The sequence below is a fragment of the Numenius arquata genome, chromosome 6 (genome assembly GCF_964106895.1).
Source record: "Numenius arquata chromosome 6, bNumArq3.hap1.1, whole genome shotgun sequence".
In the NCBI taxonomy this organism is placed as follows: domain Eukaryota; kingdom Metazoa; phylum Chordata; class Aves; order Charadriiformes; family Scolopacidae; genus Numenius; species Numenius arquata.
Window position 1 is genome coordinate 60461112 of NC_133581.1, and position 26457 is coordinate 60487568.

The 26457-nt window shown below is 40.2% G+C and overlaps 1 protein-coding gene across 3 annotated transcripts; it reads right to left on the reverse strand.

The window, feature by feature from the left end:
- Window positions 1-842: 842 nt before the first annotated feature.
- DIO2 (iodothyronine deiodinase 2) lies at window positions 843-13092 on the reverse strand. Of its 3 annotated transcripts, none has more exons than XM_074149058.1 (2): window positions 12871-13092; window positions 843-1559 (listed from the first exon to the last, which is right to left on the reverse strand). In XM_074149058.1, the coding sequence occupies exons 1-2, from the start codon at window positions 13090-13092 to the stop codon at window positions 942-944; spliced, it is 840 nt and encodes a 279-aa protein (XP_074005159.1). In that variant the 3' UTR covers window positions 843-941. The 3 variants fall into 3 exon arrangements, with proteins under 3 accessions (XP_074005159.1, XP_074005160.1, XP_074005161.1); XM_074149059.1 differs by having other exon boundaries at window positions 987-1559; XM_074149060.1 differs by having other exon boundaries at window positions 1501-1559; window positions 12948-13092.
- Between the last annotated feature and the right edge of the window lie 13365 nt (window positions 13093-26457).

Sequence of the window (26457 nt, forward strand, 5' to 3'; positions counted from 1 at the left end):
AGAGAAATAAGTTATTTTTTAAAAAGCTAAAAATGAAATTACCTTTAAGCCTATTGCTAGACAGGAAGAGATCAAGGGGGTAAAGAAACAGAGAAGAGAACCAGAGAATATTGATAAATGTGTGTTATCAGCTCTGAGAACTGAGGCTTGGTTGGCATCAGCTGAGTTTGATCTCATGATGCACGCTCTAGGAGGTTCTCACTGTTTTGTTACAAATAGCCCAGGTTTTTTAGCTTTCAAATTGTAACAGGCTTATTTGATCACCTTTGTCTTTTTGGTCCAACTCCGTAGATTTTAACACCTTTCTCAGCAGGTACGGGCCTGCATACTGGATACAAACATATAGGTAGAATTACATAGTTAATATGCTGTGCAGAGGCATTCACAGACTACAAATACCAGCATACAATGTTTAATCTTGATTTGCGCAGCCAGTCTGCATACACAATGCATTGTATGGTGGTTCTTGTAGTGTCTGAACACTAAAATCTGAGGACAATTGCCACACTCCACTGCATTTCTATGCAAAGTAATCGCAAGCCCCCTGGCTCCTCCCAGGTGGCTTGCAGTGGCTACAGGAGGCTAAAGAAGCATCTCTGATGAAAATGCACGGCATTGCCTTTCCATGGATTGCCTTCCAAGCAGAAAGGCTTCTGGCTCACCCCAGGGCCACTTCATGAGACAGATTCCTGGGTCACCACTCTTCCTGCTCGCCAGCAGCACCTTTTCACAGAAGCCTCTTCATCTCTTCTGTCCCATAGCAAGCGCAGGAGTGGTATTTTTTTCATACAGTAATGTTTCTGTGGAGTTAGGTTTTTTTGTTTTATTTTCTTTTCCTAGTTAATGTTCATTTCACCTTGCTATCAAGTGTGTTCTCCTGCAATCATCTGAAAAGTCTTATTCAAACCAGCATGTTTTCTTTTTTTCCCTTTTACACCACCTTAAAGGGACACATCTGTTGACATAACTTCTGTAGAGAATGGATTTCATCTTTTGCTGAAGTTTTGTTCCAGCCAGAGCCGAACCTCCTGCAGATTGTAGAAAAAGGGGCCTTTGCCTCCAAGGTAGGCGATTTTTTGTCTCTGCACTATGCACACTCGCTCAAATGAAACTCCATAGGCCACATTGGCATTGTTGTCCATGCAGTCAGCCACCACTTGGCACTGCGGTGGCAAGGAAAAGCGCTCTAGGAGCTGGTGAGCAGCTGCACATCGGTCTTCCTGGTTCCTGTGTTTCTTAACTTCAAATGAAGAGGGAGAGATTCCAGGAGCAGCCCAGCCATCTGACGGGTGAGCCTCATCAATGTAGACCAACAGAAAGTCAGCCACACCAGAGAACTCCTCCACCAGCTTGCTGAAGGCCGACAGCTGGCTTGTGAACGGTGGTCAGGTAGCTGAACCAAAGTTGACCACCAGTGGCCGCTCGGAGTTGGCAAAATCCAGAAGGTGGCATTTTGTTCCACACTTGCTACCGACACTCTTCCAGCTGCTACTGCTGCCATCACTGCCCTTGGCTATGTGGATTACACTGGAGTTTGGGGCTTCTCCTCCCAGTTTGACCTGATGGCAAAACACATTAAAACATAGCAAGTTAGTGTGACTTGCTTGTCCACTATCCTTATGACTACTCTCTTCAAATAGTCACCTGTTCAAAGAGTACACCTAGCTACCTGCATGGACACTAGCATAGGCATATAGCAAATCATCAAAAGCAGCATCTTCAAAAAGTTCATCTGGTCCATCTCCACTGACAGTGCAGAGAAATGTGGCATTCCCAACAGTTACACTAATTCATTATTGTTAGAAAATCTGATCTGAGGTCTGTCTCATCCTGTCCACTACACACACAGTCCTGTCCACCCTTATGTATTTGCAAACCTTGTTTGTTTTCAGACAGACTACCTCTAATTTATTCCATCTTTTCTCTGAGAGACAAATTTTCTAGACATGATTTTTTTTCACTGCCATCCTCTGAGTTCTCTCCACTTGGTTCACATCTTCTTTAAAAAGCAGTGTTCAAAACTTCAAGAGTTTTTACTAATTCTTAGAATAATCAGACAATTACTTAATGTATCTCACAGGATACGCCTGTTTGTACATTCCAAATGTTTGCTTTTTAAGAAACATCATGACTGTTTTGGAAAAACAGTAGACTGTTGACTAAGGGTTAGCTAGTGAGAAGTTATAATGCCTAAGGTCCCCTTTTCTGCCTCATTGAACTGTATCCTACATTTCAAGCCATCTTTTTCAATTCTCCAGAATCATTCTGCAAAGTATTCCTGATCTTCACAACACATGCAGTGCCTCTCAATTTTGAGAGGTTTGCAGATTTCATAGGTGTATATTCTCTTCCATCCTGCAGTCCAAGAATGAAAATACTCAGAGCACCAAACACAAAAGAGATCTCTGCAAGCACCCACTCAATATATCATTTTGTTTTCACAGTGGGCTATCCAAGACTGCACTTTCCAGAGGGTTTTCTAACCACTTTGCCCTAATTTCATCGGTGATTCAGTGACATGTTTCCTTCTACTGCAACGTGTCTCTATGTTTCTCACTGCAATGTTTCTCTAGAAGATGACTGGGCAAAAAGCAGAAGGAAAAGGGGAAAGTATTTATGATAGAAGTAGGATGAAGTGAAAGTGAACTGTTCTCAGCTCTGACCCCAGATCTAACTCAGACCCAATGGTGGAATGGGGCATCTAACTCAGGCAATGGTGGAAAAGTCATTTTGCCTGATGGTTTCTATTTCCCTGCCTATAGAAAGAAGAGAGAATATATGCATCTCACAGAACGGACTGCCAGAATAAGGTGGAGCCTGCAGAGGGCTCCAAGATCCTTTCCTGATAACAGCTATAGAACCACAAAATATTATTACATAAGACAATTAGTTTTTAATGAGCTGTGCTGCAGCAATTCCTATGTATCTGCCTTTAACATCAAGCTCTAGTACAGCAATACAGTTATCCTTTTGTATTTCCCTGACACTTTCTATCTCTCTCTGTCTCCTGTCTAATTGGTTATATTCAGAAGCGTTGCTTTGAAGGAAACATACAGGGCCAAATTCTGAAGTGTTTCGTATTTTATTTCTTTCTTTCTGAAGCTACGCTACAATTGAAGCCAATAGAAGTTAACGCTGAATGAAAAATGTGTAAAAACTGAATAAATAACTGACTTTTGGTGCAATTCTATTCTACGTTACATTATAGGATATCCTGGTGAGTCAGATGCAGTAAGAAACTGAGTTAACAGCTGAATATTTAACTGCTGCACACAGATCAGAGGCATGTATATTGTAGATTCTGGATCCTCCATTTCTCCCTGAGAAACCTGACTAACTTGAACAAATCTACACTTATCCATGACTCCGCATCAGAATAACAATAGAAGCAAGAGTCTAACCAAAGCAAAGTTTGTAAGACACTGCCCTTAAAGCTGCCAGACTTCACAGCTACATGAGAAGGTCTCACAGCATGTTGGCACACAGTATCAACATTTTGACTATTTTCTATGGCGCAAATTGAGACATAACTGTGCTGTCATTCACTTGGAGGTTAGCACAGAAGAGAGACACAGCAAGAAAGACTGCCTGAGACCCACAAATCTCTCTAGGTCAAGCAGAAGGTGATCATGCCACTGGGAGCAGGGGTTGTGCAGCTGCACCACAGGCAAGGGAAGCAAGTGATGCCCCAGGAAAGCACATGCCCTCTCCCTGCAAACCTTCATCTGTAGCATCACCATCTGCTAGAGCCCTGGTAACAGTTAAAAAAAAAAAAAAAAAAAAGCCTTGTGCTGCTTGTTTGCCTTTGAAAGCAAGCGAGGTTTCAAATAGCTGAGTTTAGGACCTGCTATGTGAATGGGCTGTCCATTGAACTCAAGGAAGAAAGAGCTGTATCCCAGTTTTTGAGAAGAAAGGATCTATCTCTTTTGAGAGACGCAGGCTCAGAGACTCAGATTGTAGCATTTAAGAAGCAGCACTAAGCATCTCAGCTTTTAAGAAGTGCTGCTACAGGCCACCTACACCTTAGCAGGTAGTAGGTACTCTTCTGTGCAGCTGTTGGACATCTCATTTCTCTCTGCCATTCTGTGCAGTAAGATAGGCTAAGCAGGAGCGAGTAAAGTAAAGGGCCAGACTTGAGCAATAAATACATAGGTCAAGATCATTTGGTGGCCATATAATCATCCAGAAGGCTGCATTCAATCCATGAGCCAGCTAGACAACTCAGCATTTTGTGATTAAGTTGTAACTACCAAAACAGCGCACATCTCAAGAAACGCAACATCTGCCATCTGGACAAACACTGGATCCCTCTTTACCTAGAAAGCTTAACTGTTCTTGCACTACCAAGCAAATGCTTTTTCAGAGGTAGCTTGCCCGAAATGTGCCTCTTGGGCAAAGCCTGACATGTAGGTATCTGTGCTGCACCCACTCCCTGGATGAATAATGGACCTCAGTACTTAGGAGTGTGCGCTCATCCAGTGAAAGAAAAGAAGCAATAACATGTGATTTATCTCATAAATCACAATTAGGCAACACACTTTGAATTTTTGATATTTGCTGGCACTCTTCAGAGGAGAAATAAAATAAAGATAAAAAGGATAGAAGCAACTAAAACTCAGCAATGAACAGAGCTGCTCAGGAGAAAAGAAACATCTGAGCAGCTGTTTCCCCTAATTCTTCTGGTTTAATTTTAACAAAACTATTATGACTGAAAATCCTCTAACCAACACTTGAACTGGGAAACCAGTCTGAGTCTTGATCATATTTAAGCTACATGTTGTAAGCTCTTCATTACCAACTCTTCACTCAGGTCTACCAAACGTTTCTTTTCCTAGGCAAGTTTGAAAATCCTGAAGACTAAATCCTGAAGACTGAAAAACAACTCCCATCAAACACAAGCATGGGAATGCCCTTCAAGTACTATTTAACATTGATACCAGGGCTGGCAACGTATTTCACTGTTCTCCAACAATGCTAGTTTGCGTCTTGTATCTCATACTCCTTATTGACCGAAAAATAGATGGATTTAGGAAATAAAGTACAAATATGTCCTACGTCACCTTATAACAATTTGTCTTCATTTCCCACATCTACGAAGTTTCATGGCCGCAGGTTACCTATAATTTTAATTTTTGTTTCTAGGAGTGCTTGTGGTGGGTTTTTTCCCCTTAATGAGACATCCTTGCCAAGCAGGCATTCACAAGGCATTTTCTGCTCTTGTAGAGGAGTAATTAGGTCGGTGCCTTGTTCCATCCCAGTGTCAGGCACTCCAAAAAGCAGCCCTGCCCAGTCGTTAATGCTTAAACATAAGCAGCGGCATCTCCACTAATTGGTCTTGATGAAGCGCTGACATTCCCATAGGGACTTTTTATTTCACCAGGCTCGGGAACCGATTGACACAGGATGACAATATCATCCTTGCTGATCATCTGCATTGTAGGCCTTGGCTGTCGTCTTTGTTGTTATTTATTGAAAGAAAAAATAGCTCTTGGAAAAGAAAATCAACGCAATGAGAAAACAAACAAAAAACCCCATGTATTCAGCCAAACCGCTTTTGAAATCTTACACAAAGACAGGCAAAATATAATTTCTGAGAAACAAACTAGCAGCATTCCCCTCACACGCGATCCAGCATTTCTATAATCACGTACTGATGTGCGTGAACATTCGGGCATTCGGCGCCAGCCTTCTGGATGAGGTGCAAACGGAACAGCGTGTAGGCACCCTCTCCCACGCAGCCTGCATGGGACACACAAGGTAGGCCAACCAAAACCGAGAGTCAGCCCGGCCATCGGCAAGAGCAATCACCAGCCCAACACCAAACAAGTGACTTGCATCATTTGTGTGAATATTGTATTTGCTTGAGAGCCGTGGTACTGCATCTCCTCCCCCGAGTCTGCATGCAGAGTGAAAAGGGAAAAAGGTTTGCCGATGCTTTAGCAGACTGCAAAATGAAGGAGACTTAGGAGCGGGAAAGAAAGCCCTATTCATAAACCACAGGCTAGAAATAGCACATACTGCTAACTTTGTTGTACCTTCTCCATAAGGACTAGGAAAAGCCCCACAGACAAAACATCACCTCCTCATTTACCTTTTCTTTTTTCTCGTTTTGCTTTTATCAGCTTTAGCATAACCCTTCTGGGATCCTGTGCACTGGAATACGTCTTTCATTCTCTGCAGGAAGGATTTTCAAACAGTTTGGGAGACTCATCAGGCTGTGTCAACCCCCTAAAGAAAATAGGTGTTGCCAGACAATTAGCAGTCTGTGATATTAACCATTTAAATATGGACATGCTGTGTTTGGGACTGGAGTCCAGTGATTGGTAATGAACTGAATCCCTGGAGCTTTTTGCTCCTTTTCAAATTCTCTGATCTTTGATTTGATTCCATTCCGCTAAATATAGCCTCTGAACAGCCCAATATTTCTCAGTGCTTCATCCAAATCATAATCAGACTCTGGCTAGAGAATTATACAAATTAGTATTATTTTTTTCTTTATTTATATGACCCAGAGTTGTGCAGTGGATAAAAATTACAGAAGGCCCTTGTCTGGGGTAGTGTATGGGAGTGGGAGCTCTTCATTTGTCATGGGGATGTGGCAGCTTGCTTTACAAGACTCAATTACCCGAATCTGAGAGCAGAGACTGGAATTGACTCCCAGAGTGTGGAGTCTTTATTTAGGATCAGGTGTGTGGAGCTGAGGGAGGGAAGCGGGAGACAAATTAAAAGGGCACAGTCCAGATATAAATAACTAGTCAAATGCTGCTCTCTCTATTTAAAAACTGCCAGTCCCACAAATGAGCATGCATGGCAGACGGAAAGCATAAAGGAGCCCTTTGCCTTGCACTCTTGTAAAAGAAAATGGATAATTTTAGTTCCTCTGATCAGGGAGCCTACAGCAAGCTTCTTAAGGGCTTATGTTTCCCTCAAGATGGGAGCATGGCCTACAACATCAAGGCCTCTGGGCCACCGGCTGCCCTTGTGGACTCTACCTACAGGTGATGGAGGCCTTCACTAGCCTTTGTTAGTCAGCACGTGGAGGACATTTGAAGTAAATTTGGATCTTTTTTTTAATTTATTTTTTTTAAACTCAGCTTTAGCACTGTATGAATGAACTACAGTGGTGGTTTTGTTGGAGAGGCAGAGCTGGAGGCAAAGACCGGGTACTATCCTTTTCCTGGGTGGTGCCCATTAGCTAATTTTCTGTTGTCTGCCACAGCCAAAGGCAGTTTTCACAAGGGTTTGACAAAAAGGCAAGCAGTCCTTTCAGTCAGTTTTTTGCACATGAGGGTGAAAATGGAAGACTGCAATGGGGTAGTAGCATGGAAGACATGAAGTTAGATCTGCAAAATGAAAGGGGTAGGATGAGACTCCATGTGGGACAGAAGTCGTCATCTTCCTTTTCCGGCCCTTTGTCTGCCTCGAATGTTTGAACTATAAGCTCCGTGGGACAAACTGTCTGTTCCTCTTGTGTAGGACGCTGCCTAGTACAATGAGTCCTGGGTCTAGGTTGGTCCTCAGACACTATTATAACAAACATGATTATATATTAATAATAATGACAATGTTTTAATAATAATGACAATGACAAGCCCAAATCCTGTTGAATTTATGTTCCAAACACTGCAAGAAAGGTTTTAATTGTGGTTTTGTTTTGTTTTTCTCACTTCTTTCATGATTGTTTTCATTTGAAAATGTCAATGAAAACAATTCTGCTAAGGCTGAACTTTGTAAAACCAATGAAATATTTTTAATACCACACAATGCCTAGTTCTAAACCCTAAAATCATACAGCATGCTCTCTTTGGGACAGCACTTATTTCACAAATTCCCTTTATCACTGTAAAATGCAGAGAAAGACACTTCCTTACCTTGACAAAATAAATACAAGTGATAAGTATAGAGGTTATGTCTTTGTTCCAACCTTTAAAAGATTTCCCACAAAAGCAAAGAGTGACTGGACAGCCAAACAGCAGGTAAAGGATCATGCTGTTATATTACTTTCATATATAGATTTATCTGTGATAATGCTGTGCAGCACGCACTTGACACCCAGGTTTTGGGCTGTCCTGCTTTGCATACTGATTTTTTTTTAGGAGTAAGCATACCTATCAAGGTATGTAGTACAGGCAGTAGTGACCAAAGGTAATTTAATTGTGCCTCCCAGAAACCTCAGGAAAATCCCACTGGGTGTTTACTGAACCAGTCTACTTGCTGCTACGTCCAGAGCTGGGCCTCTGCTGTGAAGCTGGGATTCTGTGCCAGCCGTTCCCTCCATGATGGGTCGGTCTGTCGTGACAGAGCTTGCTGCTGGCCCACTCTAAAGACAGTAAAAATCTGCAGAAGTACATACACACACCCATCACCATCCATCGCTTGAGATACCAGCATCCTTCTGAGGGCTGCAACATACATTTACACACGTGTGTATATGCACACGTGCATGTTACCCCCATAGGTGCACCACAGCATTCCTAAGCATTTGGCTGCTTCAGTGAGAATTCCATTAAGGTCCTCTCCCTAACTCCCCTGCACCGAGGTAGAGAAAAGGGAGGATTTCCCCTAAAATAGCCTTACAGCTCTCTACTGGAGAGCAGGAATGGTAGCTCTGTGTTGCTCATATTTGGCACTGGAAAACCTCCCAGCATGAGGCTTCACCACTGCGTACTGCTAATGGGTGCAACTGGTTTTGTACCCACTGTAAAAGCATTTTAAGGTAACAATTTCTCACCTTTGGAATGCTAGAAAGCAGATTTATCACAATATTAACTAAAGCATGGAACTTAGCAAGTAAAAAAAGCTTTTAAAAGTAAATACAAAGGTTTTTCAAAACTTCTTTAGCTTTTTCTCTGGGTTTCTCTAAGATGTGACACATTCAGTATACGTGCTGTGGGCTAAAACAAATGCCTCACTGGCATTCGTACAGATGGCCTATATAAATCATTCAGGCTAACATGCTCCCAAAAATGTCTTTTGTTTTTTTCTTTTATCAGTAGTTGTGGTTGCATTCATACCTATACATGTCTATACATACACACATATATATGTGTACATATACAGAGAAATGAGAGTGGACTAACTCCTGAAAGAGCAGATTATTTATGCCTCTGTGTGTGTGTTTTTGCATTTATACACATACACATATATGTATGTACATATATATAGACAGATACACACACATAGATATATCTGTATATATACAAACACATGAAAGTGCAAATACCTACACACACATACATGCATGATTTGCTCTTCAGGAGTCAATCCACTCATTTCTGTAGATAAACAGAGCACAACAGTAAATTAGAAAAATAACATCTAAATAAAACAGTTTCACTCTTTCAATTACATAAAGTGAATGTAACTTGACTACTAGCTCTATTTATGACAATTAATCTGGCCCTAAAGACTCCCTTGTTGGAATGTAAGACACGCTTGCCTCTCGGGAAGAATAGGAGGAGGATGTCCTATAAATCACAAAGCTGGTGCAGTGTAGACAATATCAACACTGAGTGTGACAGATACTGAACTCAGAGATAAGGAAGCAAAGAGAAATATATTAATCATTGACAAAATTAACATAGGAAAATAAAAATAAACAAAAGATCAATCCTTTTGATTCCAGTGGGACTGTAAATGTGGAGAAAACATGTCATATAGAATGTTTCAATTAAATAAGTATACTGAATATATTGTACATACAATACAACAAACTCTGCATTGCTTCCCCACTGAGGATGTTAAAATCTTCAACTGTTGCTAGGTAATCTTGCCCATGAAATAATTGCCCTAATGAAAAAGTCATGTGCAGTAATACCTAATAACAAAAGGAGAATAAAAGCAAGTTGAAATTTGGGTAAGACATCCAAAAGTTTTTCTAGAAGGGAAAATGCATTAGAACAGCTATTTTCAAATATACTCTAACTATTCCAAGATCATCTCTTGTACAATCTAGTCTTGAAACAAAATCACTTAATTCTGGGACAGTCTGTGTGCTTTCAAGGCAGAACTCCTTTTTCGTAGTAAATTTACTTTAATCCAGAATCTAGTATCTACCCACAGGGTTTTTCTGGAATGGCTTCCAGTAAATTTTTCTGTGAATGGAAATTTTACATCAAGTACTTTTGTGAAAAACACTATAAAATGTACTCAGGAAGGGTTCTGTGTAAGTGACACAAAACATAGTGTCACTTAAACCAGTAAAACCAAGCATAGTTACTGCTTTAACCCTGACTTCTCCTAACTGGCAGTCTAGCTTTGGTTTATCTCAGACATCTGCAGTCCTGGTACTCTAGCTGAAAACTGGTGATTACTTCATAAACACTACTCAATGGAATCAGCCTAAGCACCTGCTTAAGTTCTTTGCTAATACCTGGCATTAGCTAGCAAATTGGAGCAATAAGCAATCACAGTTATGGTATTGACTGCATTTTACCATGCTGTTTAATATCCTGATTCCATAATTAATATTTTCATTTCCTACCCTCACTAATTGGCTAAGATTAAGATATCACAACTGGGTAGTCCTATTCAGGATTCAGAAAAAGATACTTTAAGAAAAAGTTGCTTTGTGTGACAGTCTTTAGTATATTTCACTATTTCTCATGCTTTTTAAACATGCCACAAAGCAGGGCATATTTCAAATTTTTTCAACTCTACCAGTACAGCTTTCCAGCTGAAACTTTTTTTCGTTTCTCTTTCTTACAGAAGCAGTAGAAGAGTCTCCTCTATTGTGGAGGTGATGACTCTTCTCCTAATATTGCTCCTCAGTTTATTGTGTCCCCTCTATAATTTGATTTCTACACTTATCTATATTTCTGTGACAACCAACGGTTTCCAATGATCTTCTGTCCTTATGGCCCATAATTCTATTAAGGAAAACAAAGTCTTTCTATGAATTGTCAGACAATTAGTTTCATCTTAAGGATAGCTGGCATGAATGGATTTTTTTCCTCTTTTTGCAACGCGGTCATAAAATTTGGTTATGTTTGCATGCATTTTTCTGCTGTGTTCACTGAGGCCCAGAATTCATTCTAGGGACCCTAAAGCCTCATTAGCCTGACTGGCTAGGTCATTTAATGGCGATAAGGGAGAGTTTTTAATTACCAAAGTTCAAGGTATGTGTTTCATTGCCAGCACCAAGAATAGCACAGAGTCATCCTCCCTGTAGCTTCTATAGTTGACATCAACAGTACTGAGGAAAAGGCAAAGTATGACTTTGTACAGAAAGGCACATGACATCTTTATTTAAAAAAAAATTGTGTTATTTAAGAAAAATGAGATTGAAAATATCTCACATATACAAGGTTCCTTACAGCTTCACACCTTCTCCAGACCCTGGGCCACATACAGGTTGCAAATGTGATAGCTTGGCTGTTTCAGAGCTGTGCTACCAACTTCCACTGGAGCCTTGGCCAAGTTGTCTGTTAACTGTCCTGCCTTGCGTTGTCTGTAAAATGGGAACAATTGTATTCACCTGCCCATTTAACAAGGCCAGTGTAAAATTTACTTACTGATGTCTGTGCAGAGACTCGAAACAGAAACTAGAAGGGCTAGGAGAATACAGAGCTTCATTCAGCGTTACTTTATTTGGGTAGCCAGCTGGCCAATTCCTAGGGTGGCAGTAAGAGGTTGACCCATTTGGCAAAAGCTAATGTTATTTATATTTGTCTTACACTGAAAATTAATGTCCCCGTGGCTTGGGTTTCAGGCTAAGCAGCTTGTATTCCATATCACAAAGCCAACAGACACCAACACCACTAGGTCTTCACATCTCTAGGTAAGAGCAAATACAAAAGCCATTGTGAGGTAGCACAAAAGGGACTGGGGGGAAGACAATACAAAAAGAAATATTTCAGAAGATACATAGCTATCATTTGGATAGAACCCCTATGACCTCATGACATCACATGGGATACGTTAAATTAGATGGTCTAAATAAGACAACACATTAACAGACTAAGCACTGTTTTGGAAGCCACAGAGCTCTGAATCCAGTTTTTCTACTTACTTACTGGGTGGCCTGTGCAAAAAATTCATCTTTTTGGGTCCACCTTTTCAATCTATAAAAGAGAACTATAACTACCTCATGAGACCTGGGCAGTACCACTGGGTAATGTTTGTACAAAACTTAAAAGGAAAAAAAATGTACGTTGCATAACTGCTATTGGCTTTATTAACTTAAATCACCAGGTAGCTGTCCCTCAGCTAGTCAAGTTCATTTTTAATCTCTGACATGTCCCTCTGTCACTGCTTTCATGAAGAAAAAAGGCTCACTGTTTCACTCCGTGCTCAGTTTTACTATTACCTGGATGCTTCCTCCAATATAAAAACTAACAGATGAGTAATAGAAAATGCCAGTGTAATGACAAGGGTTCATGTCTATCTTTTATGCTAATTAAAACAATTCTATCTATGTTACATAGATGACATCTATCTATGTAAAGCTCTATCTGAAGATGCAGCCTTTGTACAATCTCTGAGGATCTCACATGGCAAACAATTAATCAACACCTGTGAAAACACCTAGAGCATTTTACAATTACATGAAGATCTTGAAATACTTTATAAACATGAAGAATATTATTCGTAGTGGTGGGGAAACTGAGGCACAGCCCAACTAAGTGACATGGCAAGGGCTGCACAGAGAGTTAGTGGCAGAGCAGGGAGACAGCAGCTCCGGAATCTCGTGAACCCTTAGCCCCAGCTTACAAAGTACTGCTCCTTTCAGCTTATAGCTCTCCCATCAAACTTAACATCAAATAAGAGCCAGCCTGCACCGCACAGAGCCCTTCCCTTCTCCCTGACTACAGGGATGTGCAGCACAGCTTACCCACCCCAACCTGCCAGCCCCCATCCCCAGGTACCCACCTGCTTGTAGGCGTCCAGGAGGAAGCTGTTCCAGACGCAGCGCAGCCCCTCCGAGGTCAGCATCCTCCGCCACTCACCGCGCCCAGACTTAGACCGGCTCAGAAATAGCACCATGTGCTTCAGGAGGATCACAGAGTCATAGAGCGCAAGGAAGAGGCAATTGGAGAAAAAGACCGGCAAGATCTGAAGCGTGATCAGCAAATCCACACTTAGCAGACCCATCTTCCTTGCTGCTTCTCTTCAGCCGGATGCCTTCAGCTCCCTTTTTCTCCCTGTACCCTCATTTAAAAAAGTAAAGTAAAAAGCATTTCAAAAGCCTCATTACCCCTCTCTCAGCCTCTCTCTTTAAAACGAGCAGAGATAGTTAAATATGAGCAGGCTGGTTAAAACCGTAACGGCATGATACTCATTCAACTCGGAGCTGCTTATTTTTCAGAAACTAAGATGTTAACAAAAATTCTTCCCTTAACCAGGAGACCTGATTTTGTTGAAGAGAGAGGCAGCTGTGTTTCCAGTTCCCTGCAGTTACAAAATTTAAGCTGAGACTGTTAATTGTTAACTTTCCTGCACTATCCCATTGTTTCTCAGCTATTTAAGCACTGAACAGACCTCTCATTTCTGTGTCAGTAAAGCTAGCTACCAGGTGCAACAATACTTTTTTTAAAAAAAAGGTTTATGTACATAAACTTTCTGTTCCTTCCTCCCTCCCTCTCTCTCTCGTTCCCTCTCTCCCCCCCACCTCCCCCCGCCTCTCTCTGTTCCTGCCTTCCTCCTCTCGCCCTCTCTCTTGCTATCTGCCTATGGTGCAAAGTGCTTTCCCCTCTGGAGTCCTAGCTTGCTTCCCTGAAGCCTTTTATACATTCCCTAGCTAATTGCTGCAATAGAGAAATGAAACCCTAATCTCAGTAAAGATCTTGACGTCAATGTAAAAGAGGGCTTTACTTTGGCCAGGACTGCAGTGAATAGAAAAATGAAATTCTCAAAACTTTTTTTTTTTTTTTTTTTTTTTTTTTAAGAGAGTGGAGAAAAAAGAGAGACAGACAGCACGGGTGGAACTTTGCTTTGCTTTGAAAAGGAAAAAGAAAAAAACCAATATGCTTCTGACTGCTCTTAAGAAATGCTTTCAAATTTTGGAAAAGGTTTTTTCATATGACATGGAAGGTGACACAGCAACATAGGCTTCTGTTGTCAATGATTTTTTTTTCCAAGGCTGGTTTTTTTTCCCTTTGCCCTGTTGTCTTTTCCAGGAATGTGTGAGAGTTGATGCATCCCAAGAAAGGGCACATTTCTGTACCTTTTCCTCCAGCTCGATGAAGTACAACATGTATAGTGTTTAAATATCTCTTGTTTTCCTCTTGGTATTTAAGGAAACATAAGTAAACACCCAGCACTGACTTAATTCACTGATGTGCAAGAAAAGAAGATAAGAAAAAAAAGTTTTTGAAGGATATGGGGGTTTTAAGCTAAAGTTCACTGCTTAAAAATAACATGCTGTTAATTAACTGAGCTTCAAGGTTTTTAATATTCCTCTATGATAACTATTTACATCCACTAGTCTAATAGGGATAACTAACTTTTAGTTAAAAGCTTATTAAAACAAAACAAAACAAAAAAAAAACACAAACAAAAAAAAAAAAAAAAAAAAAACAGAAAGAAAGAGGTTTCGGCTGGCAGAGCCATGTGTGCTTTAACAACCACAAGCATCCCCTGCAGTCCCATGCTGAAAGTTTTCTTTGTTCATTTGCACTTCTCTTTGTTTCACCTCTTTAGTCCAATATTTAGTCCTCTTTCCACAGGATTTTTTGGGGTTTTTTTTTGGTACAGTACACAGTTGTGGCTCTTTTTTTTTAAGCATGGTTCTAACTTCCCTAGGTAAATATTTCATGTATTTCATGTTGCAGACATCCATAATTTTGATATGGGGTGGATGTCTTCTCTATGAGCTTATGTAGGCTCTCCTCATTTCATTCCCAGAGATGCCAGCATGATATCAAACCTCCAGCAACTCACATCCTTGATGAGTAGGACAAGCTTCCTTCATTAATGTATCTTAGTCTTCATCAGTCACCACCATCCTTTCACTGCTAGCTACTGCTGAAGGTAAACACCATCAATTTTCCCTACTTTGGGGTCTTTCATTTTCAGATATTGTAATATCACTTGGGCTGTCATTATACTAGGATGCATACCTCTAGAAAGGCCACCCCATGTCTTGTCTTGGGCTCACCAAAGAAAGGTTTGTTTAGGTAGCATAATATCAGGCATTTGCAAAAGATATCACCCAGACAGGATATCTTCCAGCAAATGTTTACTCAAAGAAATAACTTTAAAAGGTTACGCACATTAAACCAGTGACCTTCTGCGTTACTCGCATAAACAAAAAAAAAAAAAAAAAAGGAACTGAGGTTTTTTTCAAACTATAACAAGTTTTAAGTCAAAATGTTGGTGATGACAGTGTTCCGTTGCCATAGAAAGGATTGCAACCTCACAGATCTCGCTTTATTACTAAAACTTGCAAAAACACGTTATAAGCAGGCATTTATGTATCCCCACACATGGATGAGTCAGTGTGCTCATGTCATGTGAGCACAACAGAGGAACAAGGGTCCCCAGAGCTGCTAAACTAGCTTACTGTCTGACCTCGGGCAAGCATATGTAATCACTTGATTACAAGTATTCTTAAACCCAGATTACTCTTCTGTAGATCCACCACTAAAACTTACATGATTCTGTTGGGGAAGGTCCCCTTCCTTTATTTTGGGAAGGTTTGTTAAAAGGCAGGCCTGGAGATTGTTGATGACGATGCCAGATGAATCATCAGCCATTGTTTCTGAGAACAGTTTGCAAACAGCTCTGAGGACAGTCTAGCTCAGGCTCTTCCTGTTCCCCGGAGGTAAAGTCAGGCAAGAACCTATGCTGGGAACACAATGTGTTCTGGGTTCCTGTGAAACAACTGCCCCTACCCACAATGTGCTTCATGGGTGAAGAAGTTGTTTGTAAGACAGCTGGAGACCAGACGGCTATGGAGCTTTGAAGTGCATCGGAAGCTGAGCAGGAAGCCCATGGAGCACTAGTGTGAGATGTTATTTCATATTTACTACGTCACCTTTCTTGCCTATAAGGCAGACTGTGTGTTCCAGTTAAACATAACTACCTCAGATTGTATATTTGAGAGCTTCAGTCAAGAGATGCTGATAACTACCTAATCCAACCATAAAGACAAAAATCTTTTGACTAAATAAAATGTAAGAAGACAGTTTTTTGCCATTGCTGCCTTCAGAAGCAGTCTGTCCCTGCAGGGCACAACCGCTGCTTGTCAGCTTGACAGAGTACAGCAGCCCTCAACAGAGAAGGAAAGTGTAATCCCAGTTTACTCTTGTTGATACCACTTCTCTCCTTGAACACAATTCATCTGCGTGTTTATTTCTCTCAGACATCAAAAATACAAGGGAAATTACTATTTGCATCTTTTGTGAAAGACAGGTACCTGCACCATAATCTGTGTTGAAGCCACAGTCTCTTGTTATTTCCCTGAAGACCTTGACGAAGCAAGGAAGAAAGGATAGATCTTTCAGACCTCAAGACATTAAGAGAACCTTTACCTTTACTCTCTTCAAGCAAAACTGGATTAATTTGATACGTGAGGAAGAATTAGGCAGGATTGAAGATATGCATGAAAGAACTGAGATAGGGTTCAGCTAAAGCTCATTCCAGTTACCTGCTCTGCCATACCTTCCTATATAATTTGGGCACAGCCCTACAATGTACCTCAGTTCTCCATCAGCAAAAGAAAATAAAAGTCCTCCCGTAATCTAAGGAGCAGTCAGGTTCAGTAATGGGAAATTAAACATATCATCCATAATTTGTCAAGGTGGAATGAGCAAAGCCAACAACATTAAAGCATTCACTGTTACTAGACCTTGTATGTGGCTAAAGTCAACAGTATCGGTATAGATGTTCATATTCTGTAATGTTTATAGAAATCAGTGCCATCAAAACCGTATCCATGCATAGCTTCATGTTTCTTCCCAGTTCCAACCACAGTAGCATGAAGATCAGGACACAGACAGCTAGTAAGTTTGTTTACTGCAACTCTCTTGATAACCGTGCCTAGACACAGGAAATTTGAGGTGGAGTTCCTGCTGCTCAGGCCACTTTCTCTGATCTCACTTTATACTGGATCCATACTAGCTTTCTGCATGTCAGGTAGTCTATTTTACACCCTTCACATGGTTGTGTAGGTCTTTACTTGTTTGTGGCTGAACTGCCTGTATAAGCTGCCGTGGTGCTCAGTCGCGCTGTAGCTAGGTACTTAAATGCAAGACCCTAGAGTCAAAACCAAGGAGACTGATTGATATTTTGGTTACCCAGCCCTGTTTTCTCAGACTAAGCAAGACCATCTTGAAAGCAGTTACGCTTCGCAACACAGCTGGGAAAGGGTACCGCACAGTGACAGGCAAGCAAGGCTGCTGCTCCCGTCCTACCCCCAGGAGGTTCATGGGAGAGATCGTCCCAAAGGATTCAGCACAACCTGTGTGCCTGCCTTGTTGCTTCTCACTGCTTTCACTGCCAAAAACAAAGAATGAAGCTTTTTGTTTGAGAGCTAGTTAGTGTGTCCATGAGCTTATCCCCAGAGAATTGCGCAGCTGCAGAGTGATATGGCTAGAGATGGGGAGGAGAAAGTTTAGCTTTGCCTCTCTGGCCCTGGGCAAAATTTGTTTATCACAGCCAAACAAGAATTTGTACCTCTTGTAAAACTGCATTTTTTCTCTTTGCCAAAAGAGAATAATCCGCCCCTTTTATCAGCAACAATTCCCTTACTTAAAACGCTATGGAGCATTAACTGACTGTCTATTTCCACTTTTTGATTAGCATCAGTAGTGTATTTTCTAAAAGAAATAATATCTCCAATGAAAAACAAAATTTTTCAGGCAAGTCTCAGTGATATCTGGATGGATTACCCACGGTGTGGATTCACCAGGCCCTGCCTTCCTCCGTCACTCCTGGCCGCAGCACCACGTCTGAATGGAGCAACGTTCATCCCGCTGGCACCCAGCCCCATTCTGCCTGCTTAAAGCTGCCTCTGTTCTCTACAGCAATCCGCTTACCAGCCTTTCAAAGGTGAGCGCGCTAAATATATCCTTACTGCCTAATTTATTTACCTTTTGTATCAGCCTTGGTTTTGTTTTATTTGGGTTATTCTGCCACTGCCATTATGCTGCATAATTGAGAGTTGATTATTCTGTGAAACTGGCAGCCGTGAGAGGTGCTGATTTAATAGCCCAGAAGACCTGACTCCTCAAGTTTATCTGCAGTGGGGCTGAGGACAGGTAGTGGGAATGCAAACTGCCTACAGGAGCAGGTCTCCATGGCAATTTGGAGGGCAGTCCCTGGAGCAGGAAAAGGACACCAGCCTCACTGCCCACTCAGTCCACAAGGCAGCACTACAATTATAGGTCGTTTCATGCAATGCAGTAGTTGCCAAACTGAGACAGTACTCAAATGAACTAAGGAAGAAAAACGCCATATAATTGGGACACTTCTGGACAGGGAAAGAACAGAATATCCTAGGAGATGGCAAGCTATACCCAGATTCTGAGTATAACTTAGGCTGTTTTATAGTCAAGCAGTCACAGTGCTTCAGAATGATTGAAGTGCAGGAGGAGAACTGGGACTGCTGATGTCTCTGCAAAACCTGTTCTGTAGATTTCAAAGCTGTCAGTCTGGCACCTTCTAAGAGCCTGCGTTCATTGTATGACAGCAAAGTGAAATAATTGACTTGTGGGTGTGGGTGTGTAATAGTGACAAATTTGAGGCTAGAAGAATTCCCCACATCCCTTGGCTAATGATCCCCAAATTTCTATGCAAAACGAAAATAATCTCCCTGTTTCAATAAACTACAGTGAACAAACCTGATGCTAAAACACACCTGGCTGAGTCAGACTTAATTTTGGAACAAAACAAAATACCCTACCCACCCGAAAGATAAGGTAGTTTCCCTTAAGAAAAACAGGAAAGCTGATCTATGAATAAGGATAATCAGAAGACTTCATCAGAAGAAAAATCAGTCAGCCCAAATATACTGAATATTGCACAAGAAGAGGAAAAAAGACTTAAACATATTGAACAGGAGAAGAGAACAACTTCTTCTGCTTGTAGATTCTGTAAATTACCTCCCAAACTCTGAAGAGGTGGGAATAGAATTTAAAGTCTTCCACTCATATGATTGTCCAGGTGAAAGATATGTACGTGAGAGTCTCATAATAGCTGTCGATAAGTTATGCTGTTAATGTATTCCTACCTATTTAAAACACCAGAGACATTGGGTTGGGGGGGGGGTAGGAGGGAAGAAGGGGGATACAATTTTAGTAATATCTCTGTCGGGGTTTCTAAGTAACTTGGCTCAAAGTTCTAGAAAAGCTCTCCAGCCCCAGCTTTCCCAGCTGAGAAGGGGACATTTCCTCTTTCCTGGCAAACCACTGACCTTTTGCTTCAGTGTATCCCTCTGGAGAGCTCCTAATCCAGCGTGTTTCAGTGGAATTAAATAAGGTGTGCATCCTTGTCATTCTTGTCGCGTGTTTGTACATGAATTTCAGTTGCTGATGATAGCTATACACGACTCAAGCTTTCAATCTTCCTCTTTCACATCCTGACACGTTTTAAAGTTCCACCTTCTGTGGATAATTTTCTGTGCAGGAGTGGAGGCAGAAATGCTGACATAACAAAGGTTCTTATCATTATATTTCTAGTTAAGTCAGGGACAGAAATTGCCAAGAATCCTGTTTCCTTGAACTTGAATCCTATTCTCTGTATTCTCTGACCTTTTCTTCCCAAACCAAGACAATGAGATGGTTCTGGTCTTATGTGGATTGAGAACTGAGATTTCCGGTCTTTATCAAAAGATATCTAGCTAGAAGAAATAAAGGCAGTCACAGTACCTCCTTATAGAAGGTCTAATATAAAAATCGGTGTGCTTGGCCCCAAATATTCAATTCCCTTCCAATCTGGAGCACTGGAACACAAAAAAATTAAACATCTTACAGTGACAGTAAGTTATGCAGCAGTTTGCCTTTCTGAGTGGAGGGCTTCTTCTCAAGAGGAGCCTCTTAGATGCATGAGATTAGAAACTGTATGCTCTAAGTATTAATCAAAGTCTAGGAAGTAGTGGGTGCTGAAGTAGAAGCCATTAGAAATCTATTATTTTATCATCATCTTGCTCACATTTGATATTAAAGCGGTACTGCACTCCCCATCTTTTATTTCAGCTTAATGTACCAGTGACGATTAACAAAAAATGATGTTTTAAAAACAGAAACAAGCTGTCTTATTCTTAGATTGACCTGGTCTATACTATAAGTGTAAGCAATAAACTTTCATATACCCCTTAATGCCATTGCCAATCTGAAGTCAGTATCAACAACCTGTCTCCCATGTTTCTTAATCTACAAATCAGATCCTTTAATCCTGTTAGACATTTAGTATCTTACAAACCGCCATCCTAGAGCCCTTACACACTACTCCATTCAGTTCAACCCTCCTCCATCTTGCCAGGCAAGAATTTGGTGGAATGACCATCCCAGCTGACAGCTGTGAGAGGTTTCACCACGGCTTCATTCTCAGTGGTACCTCATCTAAATACCACTCACAGTCTCAGATCACAGAGTTTGGGGCTTTTTTCAGTAGTAGTCAAATTTCCAATCTAACCTTGCTTCTCATAGTTTTGTCAGATACTCTATTATCATCATCTGCATGTCATTTATAAATCATGAGTTTGCAGCCAAAATATTAATATTTTCATTCTTGGGAACGAGGAAAATACCTTGGCTGAGGCAGTAAGGAGTTCATGGGCAGCTTAGTTTCCTAAGTAAGACCTAAGACTGAAAGCCAAGGCTTCTTTTTTCATTTCAATGTTTTCAATATTGATGACAGAAACTACAGATCTTTGGATGAAACCATATTGTAATGGTCCAAAACTCCTTGTAAACAACTTGGTTTAATACATTTGCTTTCAGGCCATTGAAAGATTGGCATTTCTTTAATTAACTCCTTCAGTTTCCCAGATTCTTTATTATAAACTATTACACGTACATGGGACACGTGCACAATATTGCTCAAAGTCTGTCTTTGCCCCAGGGCTCTAGCTTTTTCCTAAATTCTGAACATCTGCTCATGCTCTATTTTTTATTTTTTACTATATTTCCTTCAGTTTGAAAAATTATCCATACAGAACATTTTCTTTGCTACTTTAGAAAAAGTTAATTCCATCATCCTAAAACAATCTAAATGACAATGCAGGAAGTGTCCACTGTGCTTCCTACAAGGGGATGTTAAATATGCATAAATTTGTGTCCTTTTTTTTTTCCCCATGAGGGTATTTTCCAGACCTCTGGTGACACATGAAACGGAGGAAAATGTTCTAAGTCAGTCACCTCTCCAAAATAATATCCCACTCTTTTCAACAATATTTCATTTTTACATGGAAAACAACACTCCTCACATTTCTGAGCTGTATTTCCACAGAAAACAGGTATGCTAGACAGGAGACTAACTCAATAACGTGAGCAATAGAAAGTACTCAAGAGCTGTGTGCTGTAAGAAATAAGAATACTTTCTGTCTTCTATTTTGCTGGTGCTGACTTCAGGTTTATTCAGAGTGCAGCTTTATTAAAACTTCTGTTTTGATTCTAGTGAAATTTAACTTCTCCATTCCCACTTTGGGGTGTTTGGGTTTTTTTTAATTCATGTTAATACCATTGCCCTGTTTTGTTTAGAAATTATTTAGGCCTAGGAAGCCTTGCAAAAGCCTGTTCTTTCAGTCTTCAGTTTCTAGGTGGTCAGAATTGTGCGATACTTGTGCAATCCCATGGCCCGTTCCATCCATCTCACAGTTCCTCACATTAGGCCGTGATTCATGTTCATTTCTTTATGGTCTGTGCATTATGGTAGTAAATATGATGTTTAGGTTAAATAATCAACTATGCTAAGCCTTGTATTAGTATATATTATAGACAATCCCTGCCTTGAAGGGCTTCAATTTAAATAGAAAAGATCGAAGGAAAGAAGCGGAGAATGGGGTGGAGTCCCAGAGAAATTCAGCAATTTGCAGAGTCACAAGCCAGGACTTGAATTCCAGGGTCCTGTAATCCTTTTATTTTGATAAATCTCTCTACCTCTTTTATCAAGGCAAAGAATCATTCCAGCCAGAAATAAACAGAAAATAGTAGGTTTGACTCTCAGGTCTTTATTCACTTGGTGCTACCACGATCAATTCTGGTCAATGACAGAGGGTAAAGTAAAGAAGATGCTGATGATTTGATGTTAGAGCACCCCAGAAAAGCAAGTTTAGAAAATGAGGCAATTCAAGGAACAAACTTAAAAAACAAACAAACAAACAAAATTTTCAAAACTTTGTGTTAAAGAGAAATTTAGCACAGGTACAGGGTTTAAGTTTTTTACTTTTTATCCCCTCACCACATCTTTTGCTCGGAGTACATTTTGCTGTTTATAGTTGCCTAAATATCTGCTGTGGGGTCTGTTGTCCCACCTTCCTAACCTAAAGGAGAAAAAAATTTCCAAGCAGCTAGCCTTCTCTTGGGGAAAGGTAAAGTCATTATGGACAATGAAAGCTGCTTGTTCCAAGGTTTAGCATGACAGACCATTTCAATAACTGCAGTGAGCATGTACCCAAGAACATTAGTATTCATTTTCTCCTGACAATATTTGAACAGGCATTTGAAAGGAAATGTAGTGACTCTGAAAGATAAATATAATTCCCTTTACATCAGAAGGATCCTGGTGGTGGTGGAAATAAGTGTTTTCGACAGAACAGTAGATTAAGAGTCAAAAAACCTGTCCCCTCCGCAGTCAGCAAGCAACTCACTGTGTACATTTAAACAAGCCACCAAAAACCTCTACCATGGTTTCCCTATGTATCTATTTTCACCTAGTTATATCACACACAGGTTATGAAACCTAAGTGAGCTTTTTAAAGTCCTTTTTACATCTTCAGAGGAAAGAAGTTGTAAAAATGTCAGATATTACTAACAGCGGTAATAAGAATAATACAGCAGAGACACAAATTAATGCCATTCACCTGTAAGGTTTAATTATATCTTGGGCTGTTTCCCGTGCAGTAACCCATTATTGTGTCTAGTAACCCTTACATTCAAAGTACCAGGAACCTTACCAAGATTTTATGTGATTCTCTTTATGAAGTCTCATTGTAAGTGAATAAAGGGCCCTCATCTTCACTGTGTAGAGGTAGGATTAACACTAGTTATTTAAGAAATAAAAACCATGGACTATATCCAATCTGTAGCCATATATTTCTTTTTAAAACTCCACGAGCTAAAGTATTCTTCTGGTCCTTCTGTTACACCCAAACCTAAAGCTAACTAAGAGCTAGACAAGTATTTTTGTAGCCTACATAATGCTATGCAGCATTTACCTTAGAGGTATCCACAATATAATCTGATCCCACTTCTATTAATTAAAAATATTTCCTTATAATAAAATAGGTTTTTTACATCAAAACATTGAGAGACTGTGTAGATAAGGCATATATACACTCACATACACAAAGGATAGCTTTATTGACATATATAGTGGTACACTTTTGTATTTATTGCTGTACCTATTCAAGAGGAAACTTGTCAGAGCATGTTTTAGGACCCAAGAAAAATTCTAATTTCAAAAGAAAGAAGTTAAAATTGTACCTCTTCCCAAAAAAATCAGATCATTTTCCTAAAACCCCCTCAAAATGTCTTCTATACTGAATCATGCACACACCTAACTTTAAGCAAGAATTATTCAGTCCAGCATAGAAACTTCAAAAGCACAGACTTCCGAATGCAACTGACATCTTGCACTTGTACAGAAACCAATTTCTTATGACGTTACCTGAAGTATCCCATCCTTGAAATATGTTTGCACAGGCTTAATGCAAGTGCCTTGTAGGAAGGACCTTCCACTTTTGACTTTCCACTGCCCTGTACCTCTTGTGATCACTGACACCAGTATGAGTTAGGTGTATAGTTATCATTTTCCAAGGGTGTATCTGTTTACACGCATGGTGTGCATCAATGTTAGTGACTGTAAAAAAAAAAAAACAGAGCAATGACAAATCATTTTCATGTATCTGTGCTTGAAAATCAGAGCGTCATGATCAAGTTCAGCATGGCAACTCATAAGTGTACAGTTTCTTTAAGAAGTGTAACTGTAATTGGCCTCTGCATTGGTTCAGTTAGTGTTCATACAACATCATCACTGCTGTAACCAGCAGCAGTAGTCATTTGCCGTGGTTTAAAAAAAAAAAAAAAAGTCAGAGCATTTTCTAATGTTAATTTTCCTTGAGAACTAAGGAGCTTAACAGCAGCTAAGTCATAGCTACTTTTATGGGAAACGTAAACGATAATGAGGTGAATAATAACAACACTTAGCACTTACGTAGCTCTGTGTACTTTTAAAGTCCTGTACAAATACTAAATAATTCATTTTAATTAAAAAGGCCTTGAAAAGATTAAAAGACCCTTGAAATAAGTGAGAAGTGTTGCTCATTACCTCAACAAGAGAAAGATCTCACTCCACATACCTTTATGTTTGAAAATTATTAAGAATCTAACACCGTAACCTAAGTTTAGAGAAAAATACTGTTTACCCAAATGGAATAAGCCTTTGGAAATCAGTGAAGCTACTTGAACACATAAAAGCTGCAAGATCAGACCCTAAATTATACGTCACAGCTTTTCCCTTTTTTTCCTTTTTTTTTTTAGTCCAGAGATTTAAGCTTTTCAACATATCAGGCAAAAAGTCCCACTGAATTCATCGCGAGCAGTCCCTTAGCAATTTTTATGGGCTTTCTAAGAAGGTGTTTGTCTTTCCTGAATTGTTCCCTTTCACGTCAGCCGTGGTGCTCATAGCTATAAAATGAAGCAGTTGGCTTTTTTCGCCCCACAAAACCACACCTTTCTATTTCTAAGAACAGGGCTTGTTCTCGGCACTCCTGCCACCTGCCATGAAGAGAAATGCTGCACTTCCTATCGGAGACCTTCCTTTTGTTCCTTGTAAGAAGGAGGCTGCCAGTAAAAGGGCAGTACACTGCACCGACTGACTTTCACAGCCTCATTTTACTTGGTTTTTTTACACTTTGCTAGGAGCCATTCCTCTAGGGTGACAGTGGCATCTCAGCTACAGTTCTTCCCATCATACTGGCCAAAACATCAGGGCTGCATACAGCAAGCAGGAGTATGGTTCAGCTTCTTCTCACAACTAAAGGTTGATGTACACCTGATGTACAAATTTTCAGTCTCTTTCCCCATATGACTTTCCATCCTTCCCTCTTCTGACTCATTTTTCCCTTTCATAACAGATCTACATGGACTTGGTATGCACCTCTCAATATTGTTTGGCTTTTTGTTTTTTTTTTTTTTTTTTAAACTCTCAAAGGCAATTTTTCTAGTGCAAAAACAAACTCGTACCTAACTAAGCTACAACAAGCCAGTCGTTGTTATCTCTACTGAGAAGCAGGAAAAGATCCCTCTGGCTATTGAGCTCCATCAGTCTTCGTAACCTATTTCAGCAATCTGTTCCAAAGATATTTTAACTAAGTTTTATATAAAACATCCTTCCTGTTTTTCACTGGTATGTTAGTTTCTTCATATTGTGCTCTCAGAAGTCACTGGTGATATACAGATCTCTAGGACCATATCATTATCTACTGCAGGCATTCTGTAAGTGTGCAAGAGCAGTGAAGTCCTAATTTCTGGTCAGCAGATTTTACGTGAATGAACAAGAAATTGCTTCTTGCATCTAAGACTTTATGAACTTGTCTATGGAAAAGGTAGGGAAGTGTTTCACTTAGACATTTTATGTTCTCCTTTGGAGGAGGTGGTACAGGAGAAAACAGCAGAGTATAAATTAGAGGTGGCAGCACATACAAAACTAGAGGAATAGTATAACAAAAATAATCAGCAATTCTGGATTACTTTCAGAAGTCAAGATATGCTGTTTGCAAGGTTGGGCAAAATTGGGTGAAAGCGTTTGGTGGTATAACTCGTCTACATACATTTAGGAGTAGCTTTCATGTGGCCACAGCCTGAATAAGAAACTGCTATTCAGGATTTCGGTTCTGCCTTTTCCAGCACATGCGAAATGCTGGGGTTCTGGGCTTAAGCATTAACCCAGTATTTTCAGAGGACGAAAGCTTAAGCTCTGGAATACAAATTTTAAACAAGCCAAAGATTTTTGCAAGACAATGGAAGTGAGAAAGGGGCAAAGTGGGAGATGTTCTTATACTTTATGGTCCTAATTGGAAACATGAATCTTTTTTTTCCAGTCCATGATCTGCAGTGGATTTGCTGACTTCTAAGAAGCCTATACGCCTCACCATCCCCATCTTACACCATGGGCAATGACTGACTCACATCAGAGCTAAATGAGAATACAAGTATTGCAATTAATTTTTTTTATAATGAAATGAAGAGGAGGAAAAGAACCAAATCTGCGTAACAGTTTTGAGAAGAGATGACATTTGTTAGGCAGCTATGTTTAACATTTTTCACTAGATAAAATTTACATTGTCTGCATATT

Coding starts and splice junctions, on each gene's coding strand:
- DIO2 (XM_074149060.1), bottom strand. CDS start 13,092: ATGGGTCTGCTAAGTGTGGATTTGCTGATCACGCTTCAGATCTTGCCG. Junction 1,560..12,947: donor CCGGTCTAAGTCTGGGCGCG/GTGAGTGGCGGA, acceptor TTTTGCCATCAG/GTCAAACTGGGAGGAGAAGC.